At 41.0% G+C, this 18,847-nt stretch overlaps 1 protein-coding gene across 3 annotated transcripts in view; it reads left to right on the top strand.

Annotated features, from left to right (window-relative positions):
* Nucleotides 1-18,847, top strand: part of Ablim1 (actin binding LIM protein 1) — a 287,439-nt gene that overhangs the window by 69,136 nt on the left and 199,456 nt on the right. Inside the window, exon 1 of one of the 3 annotated variants that reach the window (XM_013515788.1) lies at nucleotides 4,880-4,999. The exons of the other annotated variants lie outside the window; for them this stretch is intronic. Within the exon in view, the coding sequence (XP_013371242.1) occupies nucleotides 4,954-4,999 (46 nt within the window). The 5' untranslated portion in view covers nucleotides 4,880-4,953. Of the gene's footprint in view, nucleotides 1-4,879; nucleotides 5,000-18,847 lie in introns of those variants that run through there. 3 annotated transcript variants of the gene reach the window in all.

Raw genomic sequence — 18,847 nt, 5'->3', positions numbered from 1 at the left:
AGGCTGGAAGACCATTTGGTGATTTGCGTAGGATCTCTGACGAGCCGGTGGTAGGAGCAGGATGGGAATAGGGTCTTCTGCCTCTTCCTCATGGTCAGTGTTGAACGGCAGCTTCTGCTTGGAGGCTGCGTGGTCCTCCTGACACCTGGCCTTGGCAGAGACAAGGACTGTTTTTGATGAATGAGGTTCATTCAGGAGAATCTCATGGAAACAGAATGTGACTCAGAAAAGTAACTTTGAAAATATAAATAATAAGAACCACCTCCTCCATAATTTTTAGTATTTCGAGGTTTTACAAAAAGCATGAAAGCGTTTGGATAAATGCTAACTTTCTGTGGTGCCATAGTAATTCTTGTATCACCCCAGTATTATTTCAGGTATAGAAATAGCTTTGGCATCTTCTCTAATTTAATGCCTCTCCCTGAGCTTTTTACTATTCTTGGGGTAATTTTAGCGCCCTGGGTATCCTCTTTGATTCTGATTCCTTGTGTTGAAACCCTTGTCAGTGGAGTGACCTTGGTCAATTTCTTTAGCTTTTCAGTTACCTCATCTTTAAAGTGAAGATGATACTGGTACCTGCCTGAGAAAGTCCTAAGAAATTGGGGTGGGCTAGGGTGGAGCTCAGTGGTAAAGTACAAGCTTAGTATGAATGTGCCCGGCATGAAAAGGAAGAAAGGAAGGAAGGAAGGAAAGAAGGAAGGCAGGAAGGAAGGAAGGAGACAAAGAAGGAGAAAGAAAGAATCGCAGAGAGGATCTACAGAGTCATCCCTCAGTAAATGTGATCTATGAATAATAACAAGGCCATTCTTTTCACAGTTTATGAAGCTGAGATATATAGTGACCATATATGGGAAGCTGATATCTTAGAAACATCCATAAAATTTGTTTTCTAGTCACAGAAACAATTTCATGGGAACCACCTGGTACTCATTCAGGACAAACTGAGTCTAGTAGCAGAGATATAGTTGTGTGCTGGAAGAACTGTTTGTAGTCTAAGCTTTCTGTTTAAATGTGGGACAAACAGCAGGGTCTTTTAAGTCTTCTAACTGACCTCTGTAACCAGTCCCTGCACTGCTCTTTGGTGAGGGACGGTTACCTGGGTTTATAAGGAAGGATCACTGGGACACACGTTAGAGGGAAATGACACATCTGTGCTTAACTTTTTCCTGTGAATTTCTAGATAAGGTTTAGGTTATTCTTCCTTATTGAATATATGACCTTTTAAGAAATTTGGTTTTCATCCTTCCCAGGGGAATCGTTTTTTCTTAGGGAATTCAATTTGCTTCAAGTTTCTGTCTGTTTTACTTAGCTTGAAAGATGAGGCCAGGGCCCTGTGAATGTTTCATTATTGATATCTGCTATTTTCACTCACAGCTTGTCATAAATTACATTCTGATAAGCTTTAGCTCCTAGTCTATAATTGCAAAGCAGACCCAGGAAGGTCTTTTAACATGACCAGTTGGCTGGTGCTCTGTTCGCCTGTGTTTCCAGGCCATGACAGCATCATTACAGGCCACACCTTACCTGCAAGCAGAGCCAGGCAGGCTGGCCCATCACAGCCATTTGGACAGCAAAGCCCAGAGTCACTGGAAAGAAACCTTGTCCTCATACATTCCGTGCAGCCTTGGGCATGCCCATAAGTTCTTCCGGCTTTGAGAGCTCTCATCTTTCAAACAATATTGTCTAAATTATAAATTGTAAATCTCTGAAATCCTTGTTACTTTTCTGCTTTTTGAGAGCAGAGCTTGCCAAACTCTGTTTTTTAGTTTATAGTTATGCTAGGATTGGGGCTTCGTTGGTCTAATTAATTTAGGAAAGGGATAAAGAAGTTATCTCTTAGCTACACAGCACATTTGCATATTAGTATGTATTCAATCCAGAGATTAAAAAAGCTGTTCAGGGCTGGGGATGTAGCTCAGTGGGAAAGCAGTTGCTAAGCACGTGTTGGAACCTGGGCTCGATCCCCCGCACTGCCAAAACAAAACAAAGCAAAGCAAAAAACACTGTTTAACAATTTTTAAGTAAGGATTTTTAAAATACAGATGAATGCACAACTTAAAGCACTTTATGCGTTAGTTTTGCTGGCTGACGATCACTTTCCTGCGAAGAGATCTAAGAGCATGCCTTGTGAAAGGCTTTTGCTCCTGTTTTGAGGATGACTATTATATAAGGTAAGGATCACACAGCAGTGTCTCTGATTTTGAAAAACTTTGCAAAAGCACTGTTGCCATTTAATGAGTACGTGTTTTAAGCATTTTTTAAAGTAGTTGGCTTCTTTTTAAGAAAAAATTATTTTAAAGAGAAAAAAACCCCAAAATTTCAAAACCAGAAAATAGGACAATAATAAGTAGTAGGCTCCTTGATTCTAATAAATTGCCAATTATATTACCTCTGGTTCAACTAACAGAAGTCACATTCAGAAGATTATAATTACAAAGGAAATACTTTATTAACTGTTTCAAAAGTTTGACTATTAGATTGCCTTCCCCCTTTCTTTCCTGGCTTGTAAAAGGTAAGGAACCAATAATTGTAAATTAGGACCCTATTTTAGCCCCCAGAAAATAACAGAAGTACTGCATTTGGTATCTTCGATTTAAAATTAGATAGGAATAATAGGAAAAACTAGCACCTATTATATTTTAAATGATGGCCAACAAGATTTAAAAATGCAACAATTAAAGCCTTGTGCAATCCTTACAGCATAAATTCTAAGACACTAACAAGAAAATAAAACATCAGGGCTGAAATATGGACTCACTGTCGTGGAATGCTAGGCACTGGGCATAATCAGATCTCAATCAGCGCGACTGGCCTTTTGGCACCAGCTAACACATGACAGCTCTGCAGATGCCAAGCATTTGATCAATGAGTGACCCAGTCAGGACCCTTTGTCCAGCACCTGGTGCTCCTGCCAAGTCAGGAGGACGTTATCAGAGGCACCATGTTCCAGGCAGGGGCCTGGATTAAGGGAAAGAAGAGAACATAGAGCACCTACGGTACGGCTATCTGCCAGAGCCATTTTCTACCAAAAAAGTGTATCCTCACTTCAGGAAAAGAAAAACTTGTACAAACATTTTAATACTAAATGTATGGAGACATCGTGAGGTGAATACAAGTTACCTTTGGCCTCTGCGATTACAAGAGGTGCCCAAAGTGCTGGCCTTTGGCTTCCAGACATTTATTAGTTCGGTGAACTGCTGCTTGGGTAGCTTTGGTCACTGAGCTTGCTGCACCTGCATTTTCAATTTCTTTTCTAAGGGCTGACAGTGTAGTGAGCTTTGCGAGATATATGACATCCTCTAGGGTCCCCCCTATGAGGGTAACACCATCCGTAGAAAACACATCATACTGTTTTTCTATTCCTAAAGTGTGTATACATTTTTTTTTGTGGACTCTGTAGATAGGAAGAGAGGAAACCAGGAATATAATCCTAGTCTGTGTTTAACCAGTGTGTTTGAACTAGTTTTTTATTTCAGTGGAGAGATCATGGGCTTTGTACTAAACTAATATGTCAGAATGGGTGCCAGCGGTTATATCCTTATTGGAGAAATGAAGTGATTTACCCTCACACTTAAAAACAATTACGTCAGTTTTTTCTGCCTTTTAGCTAATATGTATCTAAAGCTGAGAGGATGTTTGTCCTAGGCATCCCTTGCCATTGAAACCATGTTATTGTAATTTTTCCAATATGCAAAATCCCTTGTGTTCAAAAATAGCTGGGAAAAAAGTTGTATTATGGGTAGAGGATCGTCCAGGCCGGTGTCAGGACGTTACTGAGTAAAGGAAAAAAAAGTCTCTTTCCTGAGCCTTTCTGGATGAGGTCATTGTTTTCAGCCAGTGTGTACCTAACATACAGTGGCTCAGAATCTCCTCTGTCTCACACCGGCACTTTACTGGGGAGCAGTTTCCAAAACCATGATGAATATTCAGGCTGATAGGAAAAAAAAAGAAAAAAAACACCTGTTCCAAGTTATATTATTTTTAAAGCTCTAGTATTTAAAAAAATACTAAAAACCTATCTGGTTGAAATGATAATCATTAAGGATAAAGAAAAGGCAGAAAGCTAAGAAAAAAAATCAATCCCTAATTTTCTGGGGTCTCATGTGTTTGAGTTATCGTGTAATGACAGTGGACAAAAATCTAGATTTCGGATTGTGCAGACTGCAGGAAAATCCCAGGAATAATCTTGATGTGCTTTAGCATCAAGAAACTGCCAGAAACAGCTGTCCATTTTCTGTGACCGTGGTGTCAGTGACCCCATGTGTGTCAGTTATCCAGGACGCCTGCAGCGAGCCCCCAGTCTCCCGCCTGGGTTACAGTGCACAGCAGGGACGGAAGAAAGAGAGCAAGAGAAAAACTAGAGGGGTGCAGCAGGGCTCTGGGATGCCCAGATGCTCTCCGGATCAAAAGGCCCAGAATCCCCCGCCGGCCACCACTTAATTCAGCCCATGCAGGGGGAGGGTATGGTGCTTTCCTGGAAGTGCAGACAGTGGTTGAATGGGCAAGTTCAACGTCATAAAGGAAAGGAGATTCATCCCACACCTGGGCCCTGGTCTCTCAGCGGACTTCATCCTGCTCTCTGAGCCTCACTGCCAAGAGGAAGCTGGATTTCCGCATTCCAAAACCGGCGCACAAGGCAAGGGAAAATCAATTTATAATTTGGGGCCCTCAACAGTCTTTAGAATTGGCGGGAGGTGGGGTCGGGTGAAGGGGACAAGGCTTCGGTAGGTGAGGAAGGAGTGGAAGCCCACAGGAAACTCCTTGTTCTTCCTGTGCTGGCAGTGGCACACCCACCAGCGGGCACACCCCTCCCTAAGCCTAACTCGGTCCACACTCCCCGGGAGGAGAGCCAAGACGCCTTGCCTCCGAGGAGTGGGTGCAGGCCCCGGGTGCCAGCCACCTGGTGAAGAAGAGTTGAAATCCTAGAGCCTGGTGCATGTTGACGACCTGGACATGACTGAGCTCATGGACCCTCATCCCAGTGCTGAAGACTACAAAGGTTTGGCTGTCCTTTCCTACACTTGGCATATGCTCTCTGGGGTCGACCAGGTCTTTAAAAATGAGGAAGGACACAGGGCTTTTCCATTGAAAAAAATAGTCTTACTCTTATTATAATATGTTAGTATGATAATCTATGGCCATGACACACATTTAAAATGCCTATCTTATATATCAGCATATTTTCACATATCATTACTTCGGTGGAATGTTAAAATTGACACGACGGTTTCAAACCAGGAGTCCAGTTTGTTGTAACCAGCAATGAGTGGGGGGCTCAGTTCTGCTGGGCCCTTTAAAAGGCAGCCTGGGTGACTGCAGAGAACACTTCTGATTGCATTTCTGGGTATTTTGTTTGAGTTCAGACGGCATCTCTAGAACGCTCCCTTGTGTTTAGGGGGCAGTCCTTCCCTGGTGGGGCTGGCTTCAGGAGCAGGCCGCTCATCCTGCTCAGCATCCTCAGGAGCCACAGCCAGTACCGTATCCACCAGACAGCTTTAGAGGCGGCCTCGCACAACCTCTCAAGCTGTCCCATTGAATCTCAGACCGTGGCGATCACTGCTGATTCTAAGAGAGGGTGACTGATTTTGGTTTCTAGAGAGCAGAGCAGTGAGTAATCCCACAGCAGGCAGATGGGCTCGACCCCCTCCTTTCATTTCCCATCACTGTGCTTTGCTGCACTCCCAGCACCAGCGGCGAGCTGGGCTTTGCCTTCCTCCCCAGGACTAGGAGGACTGGGAGCCTGGATTTGCTATGCTTCACATGTACCTGCTTGTCAGGAGGCACAGAGGAAGCAAGGCTGGCACACGGTATATGATGCATAATTCATGGTGGCTTCTTGTGCCTAAAATTTTCTCTCCTAAACAAACGTTATTTCGAAAGACCATGCTGATTTAAAAGTCTAGCAGTGTGGTTTCATATTCCTTATTGATCTGCCTTAGAAATTTACTGGAAAGACAAAAGTTGACAAATATCAAAATAATAAAATTGAAAGCTGACAATGGGCCCGTGTGGGCAGTAGGCCAAGATCTGTCTCAAATCTTTCCTCCCCCGTTCTTTCTACAGTGTAACGTCACCTGCTTCTTTGCCTCTCTCTGAGCCCTTCTCAGAGGCAGACTCTGAATTTTAATAATACTCTGTGTATAATACTACATATTCATTAGGTTACGTTAATGTATTACTGATATTTTGAGTCATAAAACTATGATCCTATGACTTGCCTGAGTGATAAAATTAGAATATCTCAGTATCTATATTTACATATGTTTAAAGTCCTGTGTTATTCTCATACTGTACAGAGTGGATTTGAATTCCAGAAAAAAGGAGCAGATTTTGGAAAATCTTATATGACAGAGAGATTATAAGTGAAGAGAGTAAGCCATCCATCTGATTGTAATTTTAGTGGTCAAACCAGAAAGGAAAACCTGTTTCTGTTCTCTCTCTCTCTATTTTTTTACTACATTTTTTTCCTTTCTACTCCATGGTTTATTTTGAAGGTATTTGGATTCTTTCCACTTGCTGCCAGCTGGGACTTACAGAAAGAAAGAGTATCTCTAGAACCCTCAAACACTGACTTGAATCTCAGTCATAATTAAATTGGAATTTGGCAAATTATTTTGAGACTTAAAAACAGATACACCTTATGTTTGGAGCATACGGGGTTTCACTACTCAGCATTTAAAAAATCTCATTCTCCCTAGTGAATCCTGGCAATACATTTTAATTAACTTTTTTAAGTGAAAGGATGCTTTGGAAGGATATATAACGACAAAGTCTGGCGATGCTTGCGTTTAATTTCTTATTCTCAGTGAGCAGTTTCCTGATGTTTTAAGATAACAAAGTTTCTGCCTCCTCATCCATCTCTCCATTCATAAGAGTAGATTACCCTGCTCTTTTCACCTGGCACACCTTGAAAGCATTAGCTCGTTAAATGGCTGTTGACTTAAGACTTTGATACAGTGATTTAAAACCTTCTGCTCTAAAGGATCTACTCAGAGGTAATGTTTACATACGATTAATAGTAATTTAGGCATCTGAGCTAGTCATCCTTCTATTTTGTATTAAAATCTGACTGCTGACATGTAGATCTTCATTTTGAACATACTTTAAAGGTTGAGGTGAGAGCCAGGAGACTAATTAGAACATTGGAATTTAATGAGACTTCTCTAACACTCATTCCAAAAAGGGAAAAGCATTCAGTGTGCTTACTGACATTCCTTTTTACGTTTCATGGGAGAGAATGGAAATGCTAGACAGGTTTTTCTGCTTTAAGAAGCAGTCTTAGGCCAGGGGTGTGGTGGTGCATGTCTATAATCCTAGCATTAGGGAGGCTGGGGCAGGAGGATCACCATGAGTTTGAGGCCACCCTGGACTACATTGTGAGTTCAAGGCCAGCCTGAACTGTATAGTGAGACCCTGTTTCAAAGAAAAAAGAAAAAGAAGCAGTCATAGATGCTACTGTAAATGAGCTCCGCCAGAGTTGTTGACTAGTGGGTCAATCAGAGCATGACACTGCCAGGAACATGCCTGAGGAGTGGGAGCAGGCAGTAGCTGGAGCATGGAGCACTGGGTTTCCAAAGCACAGTCAACAGTAGGCAGGGAGGTGAAAGCTGCTTCAGAGTCTCATGTCCCCATAGCGATGGCCACCCACATGCAAAACTTGTGAGCTCAGTGAGGTTCCTTAAGCTCTTAAAGGATGGCAACTCACCAAGCCTGGTCCGGCCCTTCTGTCTTTATAACACTTTGCCTGGGAACTGTACCTCACGCTGATGCATGAACTGGAGAGTCTTACAAGGTGGTGTGAGTTACACAGAGCTTTCTGTCAGCATGTTAATGCAGTGGGAAGCAACTTTCTATTGACTGTTTTTAAATGGCTTAAGTAGTCCACCGCACCCATTTTTCATAGATACGAGGATGTTATTAGCTATGTCAGCACCCAAGTGTGCAGATTTATGAATTGATTCAGGCCATTTCCCTTTTGAGGCTCTTGCCTTCATGCTCGTCTCTTCCTTTAAACTTGAAAGTTACTCTCACTGTAATTATCTGTCTTTAATTGGTAGCCTCATGGGTGAGGGTTTCCCCCGATGTGTCATAGAGTTCTCCTGGACTTGTCATTCACTTCCGTTCTGTTTGGTATAATTAACTTACCAAGCACCTTACACCCGACACTGCACTATGCTCGGTGTTGTGCAAATGAATCTGTGTCATTTAGAATTTGAAATCTTGGAAGACTCTCTGGCATGTGCGGGCCAAAGGTGTGCTGGGCAGCTAACCAACATGAGACATTATGTAAAGGCCTGTACAGGGTGAAGCGTGTGAGTAGTAGGACAAAAGGTATAAAAGAAGGTAGTCACCTCAAGGTTGAGAATGCTGCCTAGGAAACCCCTAGGGCTCCTTGGGATTTAGATGACCCCACTGGTTTTCAAGGGACACAATCTGACCATGGGTCCCTGCTCACCATGGCTTTACCATGGGTACATTTTGTCCTCAGGAGCCGTCTCTGCCCCTCCCCACTTGCACAGCCACAAGGGATTGGGGACTTATTTTTAACATGACTGTTCTTTGGTGATTTTCAAAGTTATGTCTTCTATAAGTGCACAATATGGACTTGCAGAAGGAAAATGTGTTCATTTTCAAGGTATGGGTCAAGGTGTGGGTATGGGTCAAGGACAAGGTGTGGGTCTGCTTGAGCTCTAGGGGTGGAGATTTGGTTGAAATTGCAGCTTTATTAGCTACCAGCTGTGTAACAACGGGCATTTCTTAATTTTTCTGTGCCTCAGTTTCTGCCTCTATAAAATGGAGGAAACAATGTACCTGCTTTATAAGATTATGAGGATTAAATGAGAGCACCTTTAAAACTCACGGCACAGTACCTCACCCATAATCATAAATGGGTTACATGATTAGCAATAATAGTTCCATTTGAAATTTCTGATTCTTACAGATTATATGGCTAAGTGGCTGTTTGAAGTCCAAAGCCTTGCTTCTACCTTGGTTATTTTTATGTATGACTTATGTATTCATCCATTATGAATCACACAAGAATAAGATTTCATTGAGAAACTTCAAGCAGTGCATTAGAGGTAAAAGCTTCCCTTAACCGACATCCAAACCTAAGGAATAACAGGTGTTATCAGTTTTGTTCATTTATTTATCTTCTTTGCATCAAAGTAATGTATAACACTACTTTAAAAAGTCTAATTGTGTCTTCTCCCATAAAGGGAGATTAAAAAATGAGAGAGGTAAGGCATGTAGAGTTTTTCAGGCCTGACTTCCTAAAAATAACCAAAAGTAAGGCATTTTGGATATAGAATGAGTCTTTTCTAAATGAGACTTTGCCTTTTTACTTTTCATAGTTGAATAAACTGATAATTTATTAAAAGATTTAACCGTTTCTAACCTGACTTGTGTGGGAAAAAAATTAGTAGTCCTCCAAAGTAATCTGGTAAGCTCCCTATGGCAGAAGTCAGGTTTTGTTTGTTTTTTTTAAGTAAATGTCCAGATTCTAAGATTTCAGGTTTCACAGGATCTATCATCTGTGTTGCTGTCGCTGCTGCTTGTCTCTCTTTTTTTTTTTTTTTTTTTCTGGGTTTTATTTGATTGTTTTATTAAAGCAATCCTTAAAAATAAACCAGAACCCAACACTGTTAACTTGTAGTCCACACAAAATGGTCTGTGGGCCAGATTTGGGTTGCAGGCCGATAACTATTGATACATGCCCTGGAAGGTTAGCAGAACAATGAATATGAAATGAATAGTCACAGAAAAATGGTTCAGATGCTTGAGATCACAGACACCGCCCTCTGTCTGGCCTTACCGTTCATTAGACTACACATGCCATGAGGCAAGAGACGATGCACCCCGATTCTTCACTGTCTGTCACTGTTTTTCTAGTACAACATTTGGTACATAATAGACACCTGGCAAAAGTTTACAGAATGACCTAAGCCAAATAGTATTGTTAAGCTTATTTTAAAAATCACAGAACGATGGCCCACCCCTTCTCTTTCAGTATATCAGGCTTTTTTTTTTTTTGCAATACAGGACCCTTATGTTTTCTGAATATTTTTGAGTACCACTTCTAGACTTTACCATGGAACTGCCATTAAGAGTGTAAAAACTAAATCATAATCTTTCTTTTAGCAAATCAATAGATGATGTCTAAGCAAAACAGAGATAGTCATGCAAGTGCTTTCTTTAAAAAGATGGAATGAAGTAGCAGAATACACAGCTAAGATAGTTGAGAAGTCCTCTCTCTCTTTCCATCTGTACATGCTGGGCAAAGGACGAGAGAGCTTCCAGCTTGGCTTGGCATCTCATGTCACCCTCAGCCAGTGCTGGCAAGGGCTAGCCTCCTGGCAGGAAGAAGAAGGCTGTCAACCCACCCTTCTCACAGCGTGACCCTTCATCCCTACCTTCGGCAGCACTGGGAGTCTGTAACTCCCGGACGCCTCCCCGTGTGCCCCTCATTGACCCCTGCCCTTGGGTTGTTTCCACTTTTTTCTCTTTTGTTACACCATCCATTCACTTTCCAGTTTCCCACATGATGCCATTTGATTTGCTTGTGTTCTCAAGGCCCAGAGATAAACCTGTATTCAAAGTACTGTGTTCCACCAGAAGGTCATAGCTTCTGTAGCTTTGAGCCCTTGACTATTGTCTTATATACGCTGTCACATTTTATTCCATCTATGACACAAATGTAAATCCATTGAGATTAGAAACTATGATTTCTATCTCTTTCAGAAGTCTCACTAATGCACACATGGTGTGTGCTTACTAAATTCTTATTATTTTATTTCTATTGATATTGGGCTAACAAGAGTCGTTAATGTGTACTACCTTTAATAGTATAGTCCCATTAAAAAAAATGTCATTAAGAATGTTGTGACTTTCTTTTTGCTTTTAAGACTCTAAGGAAATATAAGTATCAATGGAAATATTTTCAGACAAGGTGTCCTTGTATCAGTTAGCTATTGCAGCTTTACTAACTATCCCAAAATTCAGAAACTTACAGCGAAAATCATTTCTCACTGCTCCATGAATTTGCAGGATTGGCCGGGGTTGGCTGCTTTAAGCTACATAGGTGGATAGTTTAGCAAGTTTGCTCACATATTTGAGGATGGCTCTCTCCGAGCCTCTGTCGTGGTCCTCTTTGGACCAGCTGGCCGTTCTAGCCACATCCTTGTCCTGGTGAAGCAGAAGGGCGAGAGCGCAGGCAGATACACACGTGAGCACGGAGGCCTGGGCTGAGGGGCCGCATGCTGTTCCTTTTCCCGTCCTCTACAGGCCGGAGAAAATCACCTGGTCCAGGCCACTGTTGCAGTTACAGGATGACAGGTTTTTGGCGTAGGGAGGTGATCAACTCGAGCGCCTTATGCAATCTACCAGACCCGCTGTATGACTGCAGTAGTGCTGGCATGAACCAGCACTTACTGAGTCTCAGTAAAATAAAAGTCTCGTCCCTGTTCACCTGAAAGACTAATTTTTTAAATTTGAAGTGGGGAGAGGATGACCGTTCTGACCCTCAGGACCTTTCTAACAAAGTGCAAGGCACAGTATTGAGATGAAACCAGTGAATGGGAGGTCCACAGGGCAAAATCTAAGAACTGTAAGATTTGAATGCTTTGTGTGAGTAGCCAGAAGCAGGCTTCTTCTCGAAATGGAAAGATAGTAAATACTTTAGCCTTTGTGGACCAAATGGTCTCTGTTGGCTTATGGCACAAAAGTAACCATAAGCAGTGCATAAATGAAAGAACATAGCTGGGTTTAGTAAAACTTTATTTATAAAAACAGGTGGCAGATGTCACCTGTTATTAAACTACTCAAAAAATAAGAAATGGACAGCTATGAAAGACTTCTTTGAAACTTTTTTGAATCAGGAACAGGGGTTAGAAAGGCAATAAAGATTAGCTTCACAAGATACATTTTAGAAATGAAGTTAGAAACAAATTGTGGGGCTGTCCAGTGATAAATTCAACAGGTTAATATAGTTCAGTCAAAATGAGAACAGTGTTGAAAACTCATTCTCCAAAAGTGTAGCTTGCTACGAGTTCCATCTGCTCTCAGAAAGTCTTTGAAAACATGTTTGCCAGGAATGTTAATGATTTTGCTTATCTGGAGAATGAGAAAAAAGGATTAAGAAATACATTGAAAGAAATACTTAATTAAAGTGATTGGATTTTTTTTTTTTTTTGCCACTTTTAGATTTTTATTTGACCTAGATTCTTGCAAAGAAACTAAAGAAAAGATGTTTTATTTTTAACCATGAGGAAAAAACACACAGAATTTGAGTGGGTAGGTGGGTATTTTTCTACCTCCTTAGTATTTAATTTAGATTTTTCCTTGGCAAGCTTCACATGTTTCTTTCCCATATTTGGCGGTAGAATACAGCTAGAAAATCAAGGTTTTTTTCCTGCTAGAAATCTCTAATACTTGTATACTAAATTACAGTCAGCTTGTAGCTGATGGCCTGTAGTTTGACAGATTTCTGTTGATTAAATCCAGATACAAAAGAATTTGGAGTATGCTTATAGGAAAGGTGAGAAGGAAAAAGGCTTCTGGGAGAAGAGTCTTAATTCTATTAAACTGTTTTCTAAAACTCTATTTTCCTCAGGTGTTTCTCACCCCGCTCCCTTGGGGAAATATCAAAATACACACAGGAGGGGGCTGGGGATTTAGCTCACCGGCAAAGCGCCTGCCTGGCAAGCACAAGGTCGTGAGTTCGGTTCCCGGTACCAGAGAAAAACCAAAAAAAAAAAAGAAAACAAAAACAAAACAAAACAAAAATACACACAGGAAAAAAGGGCATAAAGGGCATGGCTGTATTTCCCTCATTGCACTGTGGCCCTGCACCAGTTTCTGTGCTGGGACCTGGGGAGACAACAGCGAGAGAGTTGGCGGTGATTCTCCCTCTGCGGGGCTGTGCTTCACAGAGGAGAACACTCAGGATGACCAGGAAGCAGAGGAAAAAAGCCTTCCTCTCATTAAGCATCAGTGAAATACAAACTGCGACCACAGTGAGACACTGTTATACAACTATCAAAACGGATAAAAATTAAAAAGACTGGCAATACTAAGTACTGGCAAAGACACGGAAGAGCTAGAATTCTACACTGGCAGAAATATAAATTGAACAATTGCCTTTGGAAAAGTGTTCGGCAGTACCATCGAAGGAAAAGTACATATAGAATACATCCATAGGTATATATGTGTGTACACAAATGTACATACCACGTATCTCTAGTGTGAATGTACACTGATGGTCATGTGCAGTAATATTTTCATAACAACTTTACCCTTAATAACTCTAAACTGGAGAAATTTGAGTGACACCCAACAAAAATTGGGCATATTAATTATGGTGCATTCTTTCTATGGAATTGTATTAGCCAGGTTTCCTCTTGCTGGGACACAAAACCTGATAACCACAATTTAAAAATGGAAAGGCTTAATTTGACTCACAGTTTCAGGGGATTCAGTACATGGTGAACTGGCTCCAAGGCAGAAACAAGATGGCAGAAGGGCATGGCAGCACAAAGATGCTCATTTCATGGTGGCAGGGGAGCACAGCAGAACAGAGCCAGAGAAGAAGGGGTGAGAGACCAAATACAGACCCAAAGGTTATGAGTCCATGGCACACCCACATACACCCAGAAGTGTGCTTTACTAATTCTCTGGGAAACTTCTAAGTCAACTAAGTTGACAGCATACTTAACCATCACAAGAATATTATCCAAACATATAACACGTACAATGTGAATCGCATAGGCATAGTGTTGAATAAATGGAGTCAAACAAGGAGTGCCTACTGTACTGAAGCATTTTTAAAGTTCAAAAACTAGTGAAACTAATCTATGGCAAGCCAGAACAGTAGTTACCTGGAAGGATGCAGATGCAAAGTTTGAGAAGGACTCTCAAAAGACACTATCTGATGCTCACAATTTCTTATGTTCTGATAGACTTTGTATGCCTGTGTCTGGTGATCTGAGCAACTGATTTGTAGGTAACAAGATGCACTGGAATTACAGTGGTGAACTCCTACCATCTTGTCTCGTGAAACTCTCTAATATCTCTAATGTTTTATTGAAGAATTATTTTCTTAATCTCTTTCATGGTTTGAGCAATCTTTCATTCTTGCATCTGATAATCTGAGCAATGTAGTTGAGGATAGCGATACATAACGTAACAACCACTGTTGATTTGTATCAATTTGTCTTGGGACCCTGTATCACTTTGAATGCTTTTGCTTTGATTTGTTTATGTTCGTGATACTGGGTTCTATTTTTTTGTTTGTTTGTTTCTCATACACTACTCTCCTTAAAATAAAAAAAATTTTTTTAAAAGACACCATCTGGCTTGTTAGGTGTGCTCTGGATCTTGATTTGGGAGGTAGTTACCTTGTTATACACATATACAAATTAATTGTGCTTTATACTTATTAAGGTTTCTGCACTCTATTGTAGGCAAGATAAATTTCCATAAAAACGACCACTGAAATTGAAATAGAAGCTTGATACAATGGCACATGCCTGTAATCCTAACTACCCAGGAGGACCACAAATTTTAGGCCAGCCTGGGCAAATTAGCCAGACCCTCTCCAAAGTAAAAAGTAAGACGGGCTGATTATGACACTCAGTGGTAGAGTCCTAGCATGTGCAGGACCTTGTGTTTAATCTCCAGTCCCATCACAAAAAAAGGAAAGAAAGAAAAAAAACAAAATTCAAAAGAACAAAGGGTGATAGTGATTTCTGGATGAGAGGACTACATTTCCATTTCTCTACAGTTTTCAGTGTTTTCCAAATTGTCTGTAACAAATGTGTGTTTTTCTATACTAAGAAAATCAAAATGGGAAAAAACGACAACTGAGCTGGTATTTGACGTAATTTGAGGGAATTGCAAATCAGGTTTGGAATTTTAGGGCTGAGACAGACTGTAGAGAAAGAAGGCTTCCGAGGTGGTAAACCATAGGAGGAGCTGGGACAGCACACAGGGAAGGGGAATGATGGAAGCAGGGATGGAACCTGGTCAGAGCAGTGTGTCCTGGGCCTGTGTTCTTCAGCCACTATTGGTCTGACCCTTTTTGCTTCATAGACTGTGGTCTTTCTGGTATTTTAGTGTTTCCTTAAACTCTAATTTGATGATCTCTCTCTCTCTCTCTCTCTCTCTCTCTCTCTCTCTCTCTCTCTCTCAAGATAGGGCCTTACTTTTTAGTGTAGGTTGGCTTTAATTCACTGTGCAGCCCAGGCTGGCCTTGAACTCAAGACAATCCTCCTGCCTCAGCCTCCCTAGTGCTGAGATTATAGGTGTACACCACCACACTAACTTTGAACATCATAATCTCTTAAACTATTTATAATTTTTATTCTTTAAAGCTTTTTTCCTAGCCCTTTATATTTTTAGGCATTTCCATTTGCTCCATTTTCTATTTTGAGGCTGGCTTTTCCCCCATACTGCTCCATATGCCAATGTGAGTTTAGAAATTAATTGTGCCAAACCATTTTCTCCTCCTGAAAATTAAATATATAAAAGAACCCGAGAAACACGCATGCATGCACACACACACACACACACACACACACACGCCCAAGTGATCCATCTGTCTTATTTATTGAAGTTATCCACCTCCCACTTCATCCTGGTGCACCCTATTTTTGTTCGCTTTGCCTTGAGAACTCTCTTACTAGGAGCCTTTAAAGCCAGCACTTTGGTCTCCATCAGAAAATGAAAAGCAAAGCATGTTGTGCCTCTGTGTTTTACATACTGCAGGGCCATGCACAAAGAGATGCTCAGTAAATGCTGATTGGATTGGCTTTCTGAGGAATCGTGCTCTCGGCCACATTTGGATTATTCTGTGCCCGCTTCTACTGACGGCTGCACATTTATAACAGTGAAGTGGACTGTGAAAGGAGTGATACTTTTTAGAAACCAATATTTTGGGGTCTGTTTTCCACAAATCTATATCCTTTAAAGTGTATTTAATTACTGAAATGTCAAATTCTCTGTGATACCCAAGAATGAATAGAAGTCTTCTGAGAGTGGAATTCCTTTTCTAACTGTTTCTTTCCCTTTCTTGAGAGGGTAAGTAATAACATTCTGCCTTGTTACTGGACATTTTAGTCAATAAAATATTCAGGTTTTTAATTAGGATACTAGAAGTACTGCTGAGTGGGATCATTTAATTAGTGTAATGAGTTGAGGGGCTCAAACGTTTATGTGCAGAGGGTCAACCTGAGAAATTTTGAGGCTCCTTGGGCAATGTTAACATTTTTCTCGAAATAACCTACATGAACTTTTTGTGAAATATTGTGCCTCACCTCCCCTGAGGGAGACACAGAAACAGGGAGAGCACCTTTGACCCCAGGAGGTTCACAGTCCTGTGATGTCTCTTTTGTGCACCCTCTGGCTACAGCTCTCACCCCCGGGAGGATGGACACCACCAAATGTGTACCCTTCCTGTGGGCTCCTCCCCAGAGACCCAGAGCGGGAGACTCAGTCGCCTGCTGGACCCCATTCCAAGGATCTCATCTTAAATTCATAATAACATACCTGAAATTAGCCTGTTATCGGTCTTTTCACAAAAGCTCGTTCTTCCCTATGCTTTTTTTAAATATCTGAATGACTCTACTTCTTGGTAGTCACTAAGAACCTAACCTTGGGGAGTTTCTTTTTTTTATCTCATGCCTTACCATAAAGATTTATGTCCTCCTTAGTGAGTATTTCCATCCTTTTATTCTGGCTATTTGTCCTTTGGGGTCACCTCCTTTCCAGTGTGTCCACCCTCAGTGTAGCTGAATGTTTGAATCCCTGTAAGAAAGGGATGGCTTGGTGGAGGATTGTGTATTTGTGGTAAGATCTTAGAACACTTTGATTTCCTTCAGCAGTGATCACTGCCTCATTCCACTTGTCCTTTGGCCTTCAAACTTTTTCATCTCTCTCCCTATCTGAACCCGCACTAACAGCTCTCCCTTCTCTTCCACCTTCCAAATGCTGGTGTGTAATTGCCTGTGTTACCCTTCCCAGTTTCCTTTTTGATTCAGTATTTTCAGAGGCACGTCTTCCAATGAATGTGCTGCCTTAGGCTCTGCCCCTTACGATTTGGCACAGTCTGAAGTCTGCCCATCCCCAAATATTGCCCACAGGGAAGTACACCGAATCTAGCTTGCCTCTGTCAGTGACATGGTAGCGGTGGCCTGCTGTGAGACCTCAAAGTCACTGCATTTCTTGTCCTTTCCAAAAGTTCATGGAACAGGTACTTCCTGTGGGCTAATGATACGAGGTTACTGCAGAAAAGCTTTGTTTTGTGCCCTGGGGTAAATTTTAGGGCTAAAACCTAGTAACGAATTTTGAACAAATCCGAAGAGCATGCTGAACAAAACAAGCTAGAGACACAAGGGTACCACATTTGATGGTTCTATTTATAGGAAGTTCTGGGATGTACAAACAGAGGAAGCAGAGGGGCAGTTATCTCTGGTATAGGTGTGGGGATGGGCCGGGAAGGGGGAACAAGGGCATTCTGGAAGTGTTCTGTACCTTGGCAGAGATGTGGGTTACAGTGGCAAATGCAATTGTTAAATGCATCAAATTATACACTCAGAAGTTATGTGCACATTGTGTCTCCATAAAAGAAATCTAAAATCAATTCAAGAGGGGAAAATGTAGAGTAAAAAATATACTAGTATTCTACTAGTGGTTAAAGAGGGAGGGTTGCAGAACAATAGAATGGAAAAAGAGAGAACATGCTCTTGTATTTGTGACTAGAAAGGAGGGGTTACATTGGCACTGGAAGCGCTGCTAAGTACCATACACTCAATTGCTTGGTAATTCAAGACAGGGCCACTTTTTCTGTGGCTCATGACAGATTAAAATCTGATTTTGGAAATCAGAGGGTAGGGATCTTTTATGTGAAACCTGCAGTGTTTCCTCCACTAGTACAGTGCAATGCTTCCTCCATAAATCATAGCTGTTTAGTCTAAGCTGTGTGGGTAGGAGTGCAAAAATTTATACCACAAGTTTCATAGTAGAATCCTAGACTGATAGCGTACAGGCCATGGAAGGCCTGTAAATATGCTTTTGTTTGGTTTGGTTGCGTTGGGAGGGGGAGCTGTGGACAGTGTTTTGTTTTTATTAATTAGTTGCAAATATTTGAAACTTGGGCCCTTTCACATAAGATTTGAATATCTGGCAGAAAATACCTGGCTTGAACTGTAAAACAACAGTAATCACCTAGATAAGAGTCGTGATTCTTTCTTTTATAAAGTTAAAATATAATTTACTTTACACATATCCTACCACTCACAATTATTGTAGGACCAGTCTAATGTTTCCATTTAAAATAAATGTCTACTGTAAGTCCTATAGGTATTTTAATTTGTAACCTCTAAATTAACGTTGATGGAGCACCTCCTATGGACCTAGAAATAGCAAAATGATAAGGAGGGAGATACTCTTATTAGATCCATTTTGCAAATGAGGTAACCAAGGTTGGAGAAATAAAGACCTGACCCCAGTTTGCTTAGAATGAATAGCAAAGTCAGAATTTGAAATAGGTTTTCTTACCCTAGAGGAGACCCTGTGAATTTATTGGTTGCACTGTGGTTGCATTTTGTTTATTCTAAAATTTGGTTTCATCTGTTGTTTGGTAACAATGTACTACTTACCTCTGGTTAATTGAGGTCTTATTCATTTCTGTGTGCTCTATTTTAGCAGTATAATTCCTGGTCTCTGAACTCTTAATTTTATATTCCTTGTAATTAAAAAAATATTGCATGAATATCATTTACTGATAAATAATACTTTTACTATATTCATAATATGTACATTCTAAAACATATGTGTATTTAAAACTGTTAAA

The sequence above is a fragment of the Chinchilla lanigera genome, unplaced genomic scaffold (genome assembly GCF_000276665.1).
Source record: "Chinchilla lanigera isolate Chin_1 unplaced genomic scaffold, ChiLan1.0 scaffold00030, whole genome shotgun sequence".
NCBI classification, from domain to species: Eukaryota; Metazoa; Chordata; class Mammalia; order Rodentia; family Chinchillidae; genus Chinchilla; species Chinchilla lanigera.
The sequence above is the reverse complement of the archived record's forward strand: the minus strand, read 5'-3'. Positions and strand labels throughout refer to the sequence as shown.